Here is a 16,666-nt window from a genome sequence, read left to right as displayed (position 1 = left end):
CATCATCCAGCCACGGTGAAATCCCTAGGACCCTAAGGGCAGTTCTAGTTTAGAAGATAGCAATATGTTTCCCTCAGAAGGGAGATACACAGGGACTCCATTCACCTCTGCTGTGGCCCACACAGCCCTCTATCTTCTCAGGGAAATCCCCAGTAGTGCTGCCAAGTTTTTTCCTCATTCCTGAGGTAAATGTATCACAAAGGACTCTCAAACTGCACCACACATTCTTTCTAGCCCAGGGAGGCTATGGGGAGATTTAAGGTCTTAATCCAAAATTACTGAATTCTGGATTCCCATATCTTCAGGGTTTTAAGAAGAGAGCAAAATAATAAGAGGTTTGCCCTCTAGGTATTCATTGGGGCCTTGTCCCCACAACATCTGCCAAAAGGCTCCTGGTCCTGGATCTGCAGGCAGCCTGAGGATGCTGTAGGTCTCCAAGGCAGCAGCTAGGCCCAGCTGCCTCTGGTTAATCAGAATGAACTGGGAGGCGTGGCCCTGTGCAGAGCTTTGGTTACTGTTGCCTTAAGTCAGCCTCTAGTAAAAACACTCTGTGAAGTACACTCAGAGCAACACAGTTTCCTTGAGATTGGACACCACCAGCACAATTGTGAACTGGCATTTAGATTCTGTTCACCCCTCTACTGATGACAGCAAGAAAAGCAGGCCTGGTCCAGCCCTGTAATGTAACTGTTTTTACTAGCATTTCCCCAAAGGCTGCTTAGGGGAATGAAAGTGATTGGGAATGGAAGGAAGGGCAGGAATTCATTTAAATTATGCTGGGCATGTAAATTGTTCGTGGCTCCTAAAACCATGTAGTCCAATAATAGGCCATTTTCCAGTTAAATATTATTCTTGTTCTTGATAATGACACGTGTGTGCCCCCCCTTGGTTTTTTCCCAGCTTTTATCAGAAATCTGAGACAATTCAGAATGGTTCTTTCAGAGAGACAGGGCGAGGGCTTTGGGAGGCTTCAGAACAGACAACTCTGCTTTGACCCAGGTTTTACCCACCTTGGAGTGGAATCCCAGCTGTGAGCTGAGCAAGGCCACCCTCCCCTTCCCACCCTTCCTGGAGTGGAGCTGTGACTACTTCCTGCTCATATGGATAGTTGGTGGTTTTCAGCCTTCCTAAGGCTGTGACCCTTTAATGTGGCTCCTTATGTTGTGGTGACCCCCCCAACCTTATTATTTCATTGTTACTTTATAATTTTGCTACTGTTATATGTGAATCATAATGTATAAATATCTGAAGCAACCCCTGTGAAAGGGTCATTTGACCATGAAAGGGGTTGTGACCCACATGTTGAAAACCACTGATCTAGAGGCTCTGCTCCAGTTTTTGTGTGTGTAAATGTGTGTGTAAATACATTTTGTTTTGAGGCAGGGGAACTCCATGTAGATCAACTAGGTAGACCAAACTGGCCTCAAACTCACACAATCTGCCTGCCTCTGACTCCCAAGTGCTGGCACTAAAGGCATACACCACCACTCCCGGCAACTTTACCTCTTCGAAGGACTGTAGTTCTGTTTCTTGTATGTGGTAGGTAGACTTCCCTTCCCCCTCTGCGTAGTTTGCAGCACGTACCCAAAACTCCTAGTGTGGAAGCTCTGTTCCAAAACAACAGACCCAGTCTGACATGACAAGGGATGCTGCCAGATGCAGGCAGTCTGCCCCTGGGCCAGGGCACCACATCAGCTTGGGTGCTCAGGGGTAGGTGAGCATTTTCTATCCAGGAAAGATCGTCAGCATTTTTAAAGCATCCCTCTGCACATACAGAATTTCAGCATCTTTCTAGTTTCTGGGAGATACTGATTTTGCCTTTAATGGCTCACTGTTCTCTCCTGGACCATGGGTGGATGATGAAGGTGGGTAAAATGTTCCTAGTGGTATATTTAAATTTCCCACATGAATAATCATCGCCATGATACATGTGCTGGTATTAACAGCCAGCTGTCACCGAGAATTAATGAAAAATTACTAAGACAGACTGTAATGAATGTGCCTTTTAGATATCATAGCACTTCCAGAAGGGAATAGATTTTGCCTTGCAGTCAAGTAGAGAGAGAGAAAACCAACTCACAGTGAGGGAAGCAGGGGGTCACATGACACCCAAGCAATATTAGAATGTCAGTCCTTTTCATATGGCCATGTTAATCCTCCAGTCCAGACAAGAACAGGCCAAGATGGCCATCACACAACTTATAGTTGAGAAAATGGTGTAATGGAAAAAAAAAGTAGGAGACTTTGACTTACAAAGTCCTGGGTTCAATATCAGCAACCCAACTCCCACCCACACCAAAAAGTACTTCAGACATGACCTAGTAAAGTACCAACCTGGGCAGGGTGAGATCATGGTCAGAGATCTCAGCACCTGAGGGAAGAGCAAGCAGCCTGGAGGCCAGCCTGGCCAGAGCTTCCTTCTGGAATGGGAGGACTGTGGCCTCTCGTTCTCTCCCCCTCTTAATTCTCCCTGTTTATCTTTCCTTCTCTGAGCCTCCCTCCCTTCCCAGTCTCCAATTATCCTATGGCATCTGTGTTTGCTCATACCACACTGGATGCGAGAATGAACACGATTCACACTCTAAAGGTCAAAACCCAGTGTATCTTGTAGAAGAGACTACGCCCTTTGTACGTGGTCTTACTGGTTCCCCAGCCGTGGCAAGCCTACACTGGCAATCTTTGCAGTGACCCAAGCGAGAGCCCTTCCCAGCCCAGCCTGCCTTGCCTGACAGTACAGGACATGCAGGCTCCATGGCTTCCCTGACTTGCCTGCTGGTGCTAGTTTGTGCCTGTGTCTACAGGACTGGAGAGGAGGCCGTAGGCTTGAGCTAGAGCCAGCAGAGATGGAAACAAATGCAGCCAGTTACACTGGTCTCCTCTATGATGTCACACCACATAAGCCCCTCAGTTACTATGGAGCCTCTTCGTCTGTTTCCTTTGTAAAACTCATCACAGCTCAGGTAGAAGAGAGAACAGATGACATACTTCACTTCTGTATGTACACTGGCCTTTGTGCACCTCGATCAGAAAAGAAATGAACAAATAAGGGCAGCATGTAGTAAATAGTACTTAAATTTGCTTGCCACTAGTATTCTATGGTAACGGTACACCACAGTTGGCTCAGTTTGAGCTCTGTACCACGGCCTAGCAGATAGGTAGGTTTCTAATGATTCATCCAGGAACTCACGCTATCACAGAAGCCAGCACTCAGATCAAGTCTTCAAAGCATTTAGTGAGTGTCTTCCCAGTGAATTCCCTGGTCCTACAAATGGGAAAACAGGTCTAAAGTGAGTACAGTACCTTGAAGTGAGCATTGGTCAGGGCTGCCCATCACCTGCTGCCCCTTCAGTTGTGATTTCTGGAGTGGTGCTCAGTAGAAGCATGGCAGTGATCGTACTGGTCGCTTCTGTATCAACTTGACCCGAGATAGTCATCGGAGAGAAGGATCCCCAGCTAAGGAAGTTTGTCCATGTGATCCAGCTGTAAGACATTTCTCAATTAGTGGTCAGTGGGGGAGGGCCCCAGCCCATGGGGGGGGCTGGTGAGTGGTGCTTTCCCTGGGCTGGTGGTCCTGGGTTCTATACAAAAACAGGTTGAGAAAACCATGGGGAGCATGCCAGTAAGCAGCATGCCTCCAGGTTCCTGCCCTGACTTCCTTTGATATGAACATCAGTGTGGAAGTGAAAGTCTAATAAACCCTTTCCTCCCTAACTTACTTTTTTATTTTGGTTATGTCATTTTATTGCAACAGTAGAAACTCTATGATAGTGTGCATGAGCCTGGTCCATTTGGAGTTCTCAGGGTTTGGTTGTTGGTATGGGCATCACTTCATCAGTATTTAGCACACAAAGCCCAGCTCTGCTTCACACAGTCCCCTCTCTGCCAGCATCACCTTGTTGAGTACAGAGGAATGACCAAAAGACCATTGGTAATCTTCTCCATGCAGCCTCCTGATAAGAACACGCCACTCCAACTATAATGCCTGACCCCAAGCCAACCCCACACTCACTGTCTGGTTCATCCTGCTCAAGTTACCTGACCACTCGGTTTCCATATTTGTAAATGCTTCCCTATCTCATGAGAGCTTGGTTAGAATTACAGAACCCTTGGGTGTTGTTTTGTTCTTAAACATCTGGTTCAGTTGTTGAACACTCCCAGCCAGCTGTAAGGTGACTATAAATGCTGTCCCAGTACCACAACCTCCAGAATAGATGGTATCTTCAGTTGCTTATTTTCCTTTCTAAAGTGTAGCTGCTTCCCACCTTCATAAGACTTCTTCCTGTGTTCTGCAGGGAGGCAATAGTTACCGTGGACACTAGCTACCAGCTAACCCAAGTCTGCCTTCCCCACTGCTATGGCCTCTGTTTTATCTAGAGGAAAACAGCTCATCTAAGGAATAACGACTAAGTTTGGCTGGCACAACCTTCTTCTATAAGACAAAGGAGCCAGGCGGTGGTGGTGTACACCTTTATCCCAGCACTGGGGAGACAGAGGCCAGTAGATCTCTTGAGTTTGAAGCCAGCCTGGTCTATAGAGTGGGTTTCAGGGCAGGCTCCAAAACTACACAGAGAAACCCTGTCTGAAAAAAAAAACAAACAAACAAACCAAGAGGCAGGTAGGGGGAGAGAGAGAGGAGAGTTAGTTTGTGAAGGGGGCACATGCCCTCATAAAGTCTAACAGAGAAAAAAAGGGAAGGAGGAGATTGTGAAGGGGCAACCCAGCCTCATAAAGCACAGAGAAACTGTCTTCTGCAAGAACTTAGGAAAAGGATGGAGAGTCTACTGGAGAGATGGGTCAGCAGTCAAGGGGACTTGTGCTCAATTCCCAGCTCCCAACTCATGATGGCCACTACCATCTGTGACTCCAGCTGCCCTCTATGGGCACTGCCTTACAAGCAGGCAAAACAACACAAGTTTTATGAGTGTTTTGCCTTAAAGAAGAAAGGATCGCTGTGAGGAGATAGACGTACTTGGCCTGATTTAGACATTATATGATGTGTATATCTATAGTGACAATACAGATTGCTCTGCTATCATGTACAACCTTCATGTTTTTAGGTGGAGTGAAGTAAATAGACTCTCCCGAGCCTAATGCTAGCTGAGTTTGACCACATACCTCCTGTACTCATGTGGCCTTGAGCTTCTAGCACAAACCTTTTGATGCTAGCTAGCATTGCTGCCTATCCATGTGCTGCATGGAGACAGAAAGGCAAAAAGGGAGATCTTCTGACTTGCCCTGAATTGCTCCTCCCAACTGCACGGGGAATGGTATTTCTATTACACATGGAGGAACTGAACATCATGGGCCCAGAGTCCAGCTCACAGCTGCCTTGATTCCTAACCCATATGAACCCTCTCACAAGAATTGCTGGGAGAGCTCACTAAAAATAGATTATCTGGGCTACACTCCCAGAGTACTGACCCACGGTCTCCAGGGAAGCAGCTAAGGAAGCTGTTCTCTTCACAAGAGCCCCAGGTGAATGGCGCTTCACAGAAATACCCTTCTTGCCTGACTGGCCACCCCGGCTGAGGAGCAAGCATGAAAACCTGACCAGTGCCTGGGCTCTGTCTTTGATATCAGCCAGATGTATCTCACAGAAGTAAGGATGTGGGAGAGCGTGCTCTTAAGTACCCATGGAAAGGGGGGATACTTTGCAAGGTCGCAATGAAAACAATCTGTGTAGTAACTTTTTGTGGGTCTAATGATCCTTCTAACATAACCTGGTTTTATGGTGCAATGGATTCAGATTTCAAATTATTCACACACACACACACACAAGCTACAATCTCTTAGGGGATGGAGGAATGGTTCTATGATTAAGAGTGCTTATTGCTCTTCCAAAAGTCTGAGTTCAGTTTCTATTACCCACAGCAGGTGGCTCACAACTACCTGCAACTCAAGCTGCGAGATCAGACATTCTCCTCTGGGACCCCCCCCACACAAATGAATACATAAAAGTAAATATTTTAATAATCTATTTTACCATTCAGAAATGCCTCTTTTTAATTAAAATTTTATATTATAGGCTTAGGAATATTGAATGTATATGGAATGTTCTCCTTGTGGATGTTAAATATGGTCAATTTGACTTTCTCTTAAAAGATAGGCCAGAAAATATGCCTTAATATTGTTAAATGGGAACTGGATACCCTACAACAATCTCTCTGTGGCAATTACACCCTGAAAAATGATAGTCACTCTGATTCATGGAGCATTTCCACGTGCCCAGATGTGTGCTAAGCCAACAGCTTTGACACCATCCCTATTAAGTTTCACTCCCATTTGCTAAGGCTCAAAGAGACTAATTATCTTTCTAAGGTTCATTTAACTCTTAACAATAGCAGATAGGCATTTCAGACAGTATCAGCCCCTAATTAACCGTACTGGTGTATGGGTTCTCACACTGCACCCCAGATTAGGATATAAACACAGGAAAACAAGAACAGTGACTGTCAGGAAATATCAGAGTTTGACAATTCTTCATTTAAGGCAAAATCAATTATTAATTATTGATGTAAAATGTTAAAAAAGAAAATCTAAGGAAAAGTTTGAACGAAAACATCAGTCTAGACGCTGTGACTTTTTCCTTAAGACTGGCTATCAAGATTTTCACCGCGATAGGTTTGAGGTTTAGTCTTCATCCCTGAATCTTTATCATCTTTAAGAGAAAGGGGTTGAATGGCAAGAAATCCAACCTTAGGACTTCTGGTTCCTGATGAGCTACAGAAAGTTTCTGCCCCAGGCAGGTGACGCTGAACACAGCAATGGTGGGGGATTTGTTCTGAGCCTTTTATGCCAGGGGAGGCTAAGACATGACTCTGTCTGTGAGGCGTCTCTCTATCCCCAGGAAGATGAACCCAGAAACTCCTAACTCATTCCACACCCACGCTGCCAGCTGCTCACAGGGCAAGTACCAAGCACTTTCCCCTCTTGCTTGACATCAGAGACTAAATGTCTCCATGGAAAGTAGGACTTGCCTAGGTCTATCCATTCCTTGTTTTGAGATGGGCTTCTTTCCCAAAATTTACTTCTCTTTCTTCCTAACAGATATCTGCCAATGAAATTGAGATGCTTCTGATGAGACTGCCACGCATGTTCAAACAGGAATTCACTGGCGTGGGAGCAACGTTGGAAAAGAGATGGAAGTTGTGTGCCTTCGAAGGAATTAAAACGACCTAATTGATGGCCAGGAAAGCTGGAAATGAAGCCGTCCGGAGCCGGCCAGGGCTGTACAGTGGAGGAGCAGGAGGGTTGGGGTCGGCCAGCGGGGGACCCGTGTGGAGCCACCAAAGCCTTGTTCAGTGACATCTGTGGCGTTTTCTTGTGAGTGGAAATGTAATTGTGTACCAGTTCCTTAAACTAGACAAAGCCTCATACTTTACTATGACAGACCTGTCCCTATGAATACCAAGCAATGGTTCCACAGTCAATGACCACAAAATCCAAAACAGGCATCATTGCAGAATAGCGCACGGAGCAAATGCTTAAAGTTAATGGCGGTGTAGCAATGGTGGTTGCTAGGCTACAGAGTTGTATATGTAATGTATAGCTGAAAACATTAAATTACATTTTCCTGAAGGTCTTTCTGTTAGTAAAACAACAAAACAAAAAAAGTGATTTTACAGTGGGAAAAAAATCATACCAAAAGAAAACTTGAATATGTGTCTGAACAGTTATTGTATTTTGTAAATTAAGTTATATGCTGTTCCAGGGACTTTTGCCTTATTGAAGAGGCAGAAAACTATGATTGGACTCCTTGAGAATGCTTTATCAAGGATATTATTTTTCTAATGTAACAGTTATCCATCGTGCGTTCTTTTCACATGGACTGCATAACAATTTTCATAAACTGTAAATAATTGAAGAACTACAGCTGCTGTCCCGTGCTTGGTATGTAACATTCAGGTTTATGCATTAAAAACATTCGGAAAATATTCCTGTTACAAGTTTTATAGCAAAGATATTAATTTTTTTCAATAAATCTTGACTTCTACCATATTGGTTTCGTGTAATTTTTTTCATTGATGAATTTTGTTCCTTCTTATAAAATACTTTTCTTACTTTTCAGTCCTGTGACTAGACTACCACTTTAAATGTATTCAATATGAGACAAATGACACTAAGAGAAAAGGAATTGCTAAAAATAGAACACAGACAATCGGTGGCTAGGAAAGTGAATTCAGGAGAGGAAGTACCAAGATAAAAGCATTTGATGCCGTCACAACCATACATACTGTTGCTTTCTGTCCTTTGGCAGGTACTGAGGTCCCGCCAGCTCATCATGTCACTGTGGCATTTTTACATTTGTGTATCTTCTGTGTTAAAGGGGGAATGAAGTCAGTCACAGAAAATCCCAACAATTTAAACAATTTGGTCTTCCCTTCTTCCTTTTGCCACCGAGTAGAGTAGACTGTGGCTCTAAGTTCCCTTTCCTTCCTGCTTTATTGCATCAAATCCCCCAAAAGACAAGCACTCAAGATATTAATTTAAAATGAAACGTTTTCAGAAAGACAGCTGAACAATGAATGTCCTTTGAAGTTATGAAAAGATAGTCATAATTTCCTATTGGACATTATTACCCTCAGGTTCTTTTTATTGAACCCTGAAAATTAAGGCTCTTATTCATAACTCCCATAGCATCTACACGTGTGTTTTGTTCAGGCTCAGTGCCAATGCTGCGCATGTGGTCATGAATGAGAAAAGACCCTCTCTCTGCTTAATGCATTCAGAGTTCAGTCTGAAACAGACATTTCCCCCCAAGTTTGTTGATGGGAGCTTCATGGCAAGGAAGACGTGACTGGAATACTGTAGGAATCAAAGTGGATGCCAGTATTGACTGGGCATGGTGGCACAGGCCTATAATCCCAGCGCTCAAGAGGCTGAAGCAGTAGGATTAAAATTTTGAGGGCAGCCTGCTCGCCATAGTGAGATCCTGTGTCAAGAAAGCAAACAAAAGCAAATCCTCCTATCCCATTAAACACTGGCAGCATTCCTTACCACCTGCTGGTGCCCGTGGCCACCATCATCCTGACAGATTCCTAGACTATGGCAGTCAGAAAGCAGAAGACATCATTTGTAGATAATCCTGTTATAAAGTAGACCGAGGTTCGCCTGAAAATAGGGATGGGGTGGCAAATTCCATGCAGATTCTAGTCCCAGTGATAAATTGTTTCGTGCGGATGCAGGTGAGGGCACCAGGGTCTCACTGGTTCTGATCATAAACACTGGAGTATTTTTATGCAGGCTGCATGCTCCTGAGTATTGCCAGGACTCACATCAGACAACGAGACTGCACAGAGTAGAAACTGTAACTTGGGCCCTTAACTTCTTAATCACCAACAAACATCAAGGACTAACTGTCCTGGAACTTGATCTGTAGACCAGGCTGGCATAGGAACTCAAACAGGGCAGGAGCCTGGACACAGGAACCAATGTAGAGGCCATGGAGGGGTACTGCTTACTGGCTTGCTCCTCATGGCTTGCTTAGTCTGCTTTCTTATAGAACCCAGGACCACCAACCCAGGGATAGCACCACCCACAGTGGGCTGTGCCCTTCACTAATTAAGAAAATGCCTTACAGCTAGATCTTATGGAGGCATTTTCTCAACTGAGATTCCTTCCTTTCAGACGACTCTAGCTTGTGTTGTTGACATAAGACCAGCCTACACACAATGGTTAGAGAGGTTACTGACCATAGGGGAGAACCTACTTTTATCATTTTGCTTTTATCATTTGCCTTCTAGATGCTTGTCTTTAGACTCATAGGTTATTCTAACTCATGCTCCTCCAGAGAAACTTCTTTGTACAGGAGATGACTATTAGCACAGAGAACCACATCTGGCCAAAGTGCAGAGAAGTGTCTCAGTGTCTCTGGCATGCTCAGCCATAAATAAGACAACTGTATCATACTCCCTCCCCATTAGGCTGACATCCAAGAAGAGACCAAGCATAAAGTTTGTCTACAAACAGTATCTTCCGCACATTACAGGGCTGTTGCATGAATGGCACTCACAGCAACTTGGGTTGCCTACACAAGATCTGCTGGGAACTAGTTTTCATAGTAACAGAATTATATAAGTTTCCAGAGAAAGGAAACAACCCACAGTCCTGCCCAGCTGCAATGTCCATGAACCACAGCAATGACCAGCAAAGCAAGATATTCCTAAGTACAGTAATAACACTCATATCTAGGCAATAACCAACAACTGTATAATTGGACATAAGATCTACTTAACAGGAGGGAATCGTGCCTGGTACTGGAAACCTAGTCAATACTGCCCAAGGCCAGTGAGGTCATGGATCTGAAGGATGGAACCACCACTTTACTAATCTAGTAAAATTCCTAATCACATTTTAAAACATATCCAAATGTGTAGGTTGCTTTTTTATTGCTGTGATTAAATACTATAGCCAAGGCAACTTATAGGAAAAAAAAGTTTATCAGGTCCTTATGACTCCAGAGACTTCTGGTCAATGATGTTGCAGTAGAGGTATCAGCCATCAGACATGGTAGCCAGGGAAGAGACTGAGGGCTCACGTCTTGAACCATAAACACAAAGCAGAGAAATCACACTAGGGATGGTACACGGCTTTGAAACCTCAATGCCTGGCCTGGGTGACAAACTACCTCTAGTATGCCAATACCTGCTAACCCTACTCAAACAGTGCTACCAACTGAAGACCAAGTATTCACAGGTCTGCACCCATAGTACATTCTCATTCAAACCACCATACCACAGATAAGTGTATCTCTCACCCCTCATCAAAACAGCTTCTCTTTGCAGACAACTATACCTGGTCAAAATGCAGAGAACAACTGATTGCAGGGTGCCAAGCCCTGATGGATATGTCTATACAACACAACTCCTGTACTCAAGGCACAGAGAGCATTTCAGAAGAGGGGGCAGGAGGATTATAAGAGCAAGAGAGCCAGGAAGTCTTCTGTGAGATGTAATCCCCTAGAAGTAGCATGGAAGCTATACCCATGAAGCCACAGCAATGTGGTTGTTCAAACAGGACCTGAACAAGTATAAGACCATAGGCATACTAATATTGTCTTAGATAGGGTTTCTATTGCTATGATGAAACACCATGAACAAAAAGCAAGTTGGGGAGGCAAGGGTTTATTTGGCTTATACTTCTGTATCACTGGTCATTGCTGATGGAAGTCAGGATAGGAATTCATACAGGGCAGGAACCTGGAGGCAGGAGCTGATGCAGAGGTCATAGAGGGGTGCTGCTTACTGGCTTGCTTCCCATGTCTTTCTCTGTCTGCTTTCTTATAGAACCCAGGACCACCAAGCCAAAGATAGCACCACCTACAATGGGCTGCCCCCCCCCCGTCAATAACTAATTGAGAAAATTCCTTACAACTGGATCTTTGTCTTGTTTTACTTTTTTCAGGACCAGCCTGGCCTTGGACTCACAGGGATCTGCTTGCTTCTGCCTCCTGAGTGCTGAGATTAAAGGTATGTGCCACACTGTTTGGTTATAACTGGATCTCATAGAGGCATTTTTCTCAATTAAGGTTCTCTCCTTTCAGATAACTCCAGTTTGTATGGCAAGCTGACATAAGACTATCCAGCACAAACATGGAATGGGAAAACCACCAATAAGAAGGCAATGATGTCAGCTTCTAAATACAACACAAAAACTGTATGAAAGACACAATACACATGGTAATCAGGGCCAAATACAGTGAAGAAACTGAGGCTCTGGCACTACCATTTTCAATAAGATATACAGTCTTCAAAGATTAGAAAAGCAATTAGTCATTGTTTTTAACCCCAAAGAAACAGTACTGGGAAAATTATAGTAGTAGCTGGAATGGACAATAGTGTTACTACAAAACATACATGTTTATTATAGTTGTTGAGGGTTTCATAGTCAAGGACTCCAGTAATCCTAGTGATTGCAGAGTGATTATGTTAAACAAATTAGCTGTTCTGTCCAAAATGTTAACTGTTGCCTACTCAGTAAAGATGCCCAGATGTTCATACATGTCACTCACTTCTTAAATAATGAATGTTTGCTGGGACCAGCCTGTAATGGAATGTTCTTACTCTGTGGGGGAAAAAGCAGGCCCACAAAAATAAATCGCAGACAGTTTACAGTAGAAAATAGTGTTTTACTATACGAAGCAGAAAAAGTGGTTAATGTACAATAGAAAGTGCATCACATGTAATGAAATGTATTTTTTGTCTAGCAAATGTATTTATTGTGTGTTGAAAATTTTATTATCTTTCCCTGCACAGAGAAATTTCTATTAGAAAGCTCATTTGCCATGTGAGGGGAAAAACTCTTTTTCTTGTTTACAGTAGTAGTCTATCTTCCTATCAGCCCACAACACTTGTCAAGTTCACTTAAGCAGAGCTATGTATAGATAAGAATGGGAAGGAATCGGGAACCAGAATATTCCATCTCATCTGCTTTTACATCCGAGGGAGTGCCATGGAATCCACAGCATCTGGAGGCAATCTCATTTTTGAAAGCATTTTTCTTTACAGATGAAAAGTCAAAAAATTGGCCAATTTAAAGCTTTTTACCAATAAATAAATCTTTTACCTTTGAGTATATTTACGCATAAGTGAGCATTGCTTCCTCTTTGTGTGCTTTGAGATAGAATGTGAAGTATGGGATACAAAGTCAAACACTGTCTTTGAAAGGAGATAACAGATGAAAACCACTGTGGGACATTTGTTAAACAGACATAGATTGTTATGTCATATCAATATATCACAGATTATTTTTATGATTTACAATCATAGTGAATCAAGTTTCAAGTGTGAAATGCTATGAATTCTTATGGAGAATAATTTTCATTCCCTAAGGCTGAGCAGAAACTGGCTAGAATTTTGCCGGTTACCTGTTCCGCAAGGACATGATGGAAGTTTAGTTCAATGCATGCCAGCGGAAGGATGGGCCTGGTATGTGGTTAGACCAAACACCAGAGAACAGACAGCAAAGAGTGCCAACCTGCACTGAATATTTCATATTGATGGTCTATTACTTAGGGCAGGTAAATGAAACATACAGCCTCTTGGTCTAGATGGGTTAATCTCAAAGGCAATGTCATCAAGTGGCCAAGAGCATCCTTCTAGAATCACCCCATGCAAGGAATGATGGGAACTTGATTAAATCCCTGAAGTTTCTCCCTGATATAGAATGACACTAATCTTGTCCATCGTCATGCTGCAATGTTATCTATTCACTAGGTCTTACTAGGTCACTGGAGACAATGGAATTCTCTCTTGGCTTCATAGCTTACCATTTGCCAAGTTTTTCCCCTCAGAGGCCCCCACAAGCTCATCAAGAGTAATCTGCTTCCTGATCTCTCTCTATAATAACAGATGCTTACATTCAAATTAACAGGAAGCTCTACCAATTCCAAGAACATTGAGGTATGTTTTAAACCAGAATTCTAACTTCTCAAGAAATCCAGATTCCCACAGCATCACTGGGAGGTTAATAGGTATTCATGAAATAAATGAGAAGCTGGTCAATTTTATAACTCAAACCAGGCCTCTTGGAAGGGAATCTTGGCAAAGCAAACCTGGTGTGTTTTCTCAAATATAAAGTATTTCAGAGGAAATAGATTATCTCATTCTTGAGACAACAGGGCTAAATATCTTCTCAGTTCTTGTGCTGGCTAGACTTACATAAACTTGACACAAGCTGTAGTCATCTGACAGGAGGGAAACCTCAAATTAAGAAAATGCCTCCATAAGATTGGGTTGAGGGCCAGCCTATAGGGCAGTGGTTCTCTCAACCTATGAGTCATGACCCCTTTGGGGGTTGAACAACCCTTTCACAGGGGTTGCCTAAGGCCATCAGATATTTACATCACAATTCATAACAGTAGAAAACTACAGTTATGAATCAGCAACAAAAATAATTTTATGCCTGAGAGTCACCATGACATGAGGAATTTATTAAAGGGTCATAGCATTAAGAAGGTTGAGAACCACCACTACAATGCATTTTCTTAATTAGTGATTAATGGGGGAGAGCCCAGCCCACGTGGGTGATACTACCCTGGACAGTCCTGGGTTCTATACAAGCTGAGCAAGCCATGGGGTTGAGCAAGCCAGTAAGCAGCACCCTTCTATGGCCTCTGTATCAGCTCCTGACTCCATGTTCCTGTCTTGTTTGAATTCCTGTTCTGGTTTCCTTCAGTAATGGACTGCAATGTGGAAATGTGAGCCCAATAAATCCTTTCTTCCCTAACTTGCTTTTTGGTCATGGAGTTTCATAACAGCAATAGAAACCCTAAGACAGTCCTCCATTTCAAGTAAAAACGGGAAGGACATTTGGTGGGAGAATTGATGGGATAAAATCTGTCATGTGCTTCTTTGGTTCATGGTACTTTGTAAAAAGGCAATGGATGTTTTACCCTACAAAAGCACCTAAAACCTAAAGAGAGATAGGGGAGAAAGGGTGAAGGGAACTAACGTGTACCTTTTCATAGTCCTCAAACTCAAATGTTCAGGGTAGGACACAGGAACCCCCAACTCCTGCTTTATTCTTATAAACCTTTTGATTCCTGCGTGTGGTCACTTCCCATAGGACCTTTCTCTGTGAACATTCATCAGGCTGGAACACTGATTTATCAGGTCAAGTACAGTGGTATTTTTAATAAAATAGGAAGCAATATAACTAAAGGGCACTAAGATACAAACATTCGCTGATGGATATTGAGGTGTGAGCAATAGCATCTCCAAGCAGAATGTTGAGTGTATCAGTGGTTCTTGCTAGCTACCTGTTTACAGGGAGAGAAAAAGTTTAGAAAAATAACCAGCAGGGCATAAGCAAATGTAGAGGGATTAATGAGGGACCAGACGACTTAAGAAAGCAAGTATTTCTCATTTATAGTGTCTCCTGCAAGAAAATGATTCTGAAAGTAAAATATAGCTAGGACAAGAAACCAATCAAGTGTCTGTCTATGGGATACCCTAAGATGACATGGCGGGGGCAAGATAAGATATGGGAAAAGAGTAACCTTTACATGCTGCTGGTGGGGAAATAAACTGATTTAGGGTTGAGATCAACTGTGCCCCACTCTAAGCGTCTCCATATTGTGTGAAACAGTGATTTTTTTCAGGTTTTTCTCTGCCTTTGGAATCTTCATTTTATAAGCAGCTTTGGACTCCATTTTGAGCAAACTATGCCATCTGTCAGTCACCAGCCAGCCAGCATGGACTGACAAATAACGTATCCATAAATATGGAAGGTGTTCTTCAAGCTTATCAGGGTGAATTGAGTCTATAGGGAAAGTATGGATATATTAAAAATCCTACCAGGCAAACTATGACAAACAAGACCAAGGAAAGAGTATAACTCTCCTACCTGGATGCCCTAAAATAATGAACTCCTACACTGTGATGGCATGGCCCCACATGAACCTACCACACGATACCTGGTATAGGTACCAAGGTTGACAAGAGGAGGACTCCTCACTGTGCCGGGGGACAGCTCAGCTTCATCCCCCTGTAGACAAAGCCTAATCAACTGTCTGACTGTCTACCTTTTCACCCATCCAGACTTCAACCTGAACCCTCCAATTCTTTCTCTTATACCCGAGCTTGCCTTACAGATTCTCAAAGTGTGGCTTCAGCAGCAGCTGCTCCCATGGCTGGGATGGTTCATTATCAGTGCAGGCTCACTCTCAGCCCACTCCTCAACTCTGCAACAGCCGCTTTAACTTGGATCCATTCTGTAAACCAGAGAGGCATATTCACTGTGTGCTATATAATATGTGATATGAGAGTTTATATTAATCAATGAGTCTGCATTCTCCTTACTCAAATTACCATGGTAGGTAGGATTATCTGGCAAATTGCTGCCATTGAACACCCTAAACCTTGTGAGTTTACTTGTGAGTAATATATTGGATTTGATTCATTATATTATAACATTGTAGAAGACACAAATGTGTTCATCTGTGTTTCTGACATAGCATGCTCATGATGCACAACCACTGTGAAAATCAGTATTGAGATTTCCCAACAACAACAAAAACAACTACCATATTCCACCTACCTGAGAAATTCAAGTAAACATATCATGGGAATATTCACATATCCATGTTTATTGCCGCACTATCCACAAAACTGGAAAAATGCAATCTATCTGGACATCCATCACTGCCTGAATGGATAAAGAAACTGTAGTGTGTGCGTATGTGTGTGTATATGTGTATGTGTGTACGTATGTGTGTGTGGTGTGTGTGTGGTATGTGTGTGTGTACATCTGTGTGTGCATCTGTGTGTTGTATGATATTCTCATTCTTATATGTGGTTGCACATATGGCAAGTGTGTGGTGGCCTGAAATTGCTGTCAAGTGTTCTTCTCATTTGCTCTCCAGCATGTACAAAGAAGCAGAGATTCTCACTGAACCTGGAGTTCACCATTTCTGTTAGTCTAGTAAGCCAGCTTGCTCTGGGGTTCACCATCACTGGGTCTGACTCCTGCCCTCTGGGATTGTAGGGGTGTCACCATGCCCGCCCAACTTTTACATGGATTCTGGAAATCCAAGCTCTGGTCTTCACCATTGTTCAGTAAGTGTTTTACCCATTGAGCCATCACCCCAGTCCCCATTCTTCCTTTCTGAATGAGATTGCCTACAGCTATTCTGTCCTTTATTACCTATTGTATTATGTTTAAGCAC

At 43.1% G+C, this 16,666-nt stretch overlaps 1 protein-coding gene across 5 annotated transcripts in view; it reads left to right on the top strand.

Moving 5' to 3' along the window:
• Enox1 (ecto-NOX disulfide-thiol exchanger 1) overlaps positions 1-7,996 on the top strand; it is a 557,937-nt gene extending 549,941 nt beyond the window's left edge. For 4 of the 5 annotated variants that reach the window (XM_013114092.3, XM_013114091.3, XM_040758146.1 and 1 more), the window contains one exon: positions 7,048-7,996. In XM_013114092.3, the coding sequence (XP_012969546.1) occupies positions 7,048-7,179 (132 nt within the window). In that variant the 3' untranslated portion in view covers positions 7,180-7,996. The remainder of the gene's footprint in view (positions 1-7,047) is intronic. The other variant, XR_005881833.1, reaches the window with a different exon arrangement.
• Positions 7,997-16,666: the final 8,670 nt, after the last annotated feature.

The sequence above is a fragment of the Mesocricetus auratus genome, unplaced genomic scaffold, assembly GCF_017639785.1.
Source record: "Mesocricetus auratus isolate SY011 unplaced genomic scaffold, BCM_Maur_2.0 Super-Scaffold_2245, whole genome shotgun sequence".
NCBI classification, from domain to species: Eukaryota; Metazoa; Chordata; class Mammalia; order Rodentia; family Cricetidae; genus Mesocricetus; species Mesocricetus auratus.
Note: the sequence above shows the minus strand (reverse complement) of the source record. Positions and strands in the feature narration are given on the sequence as shown.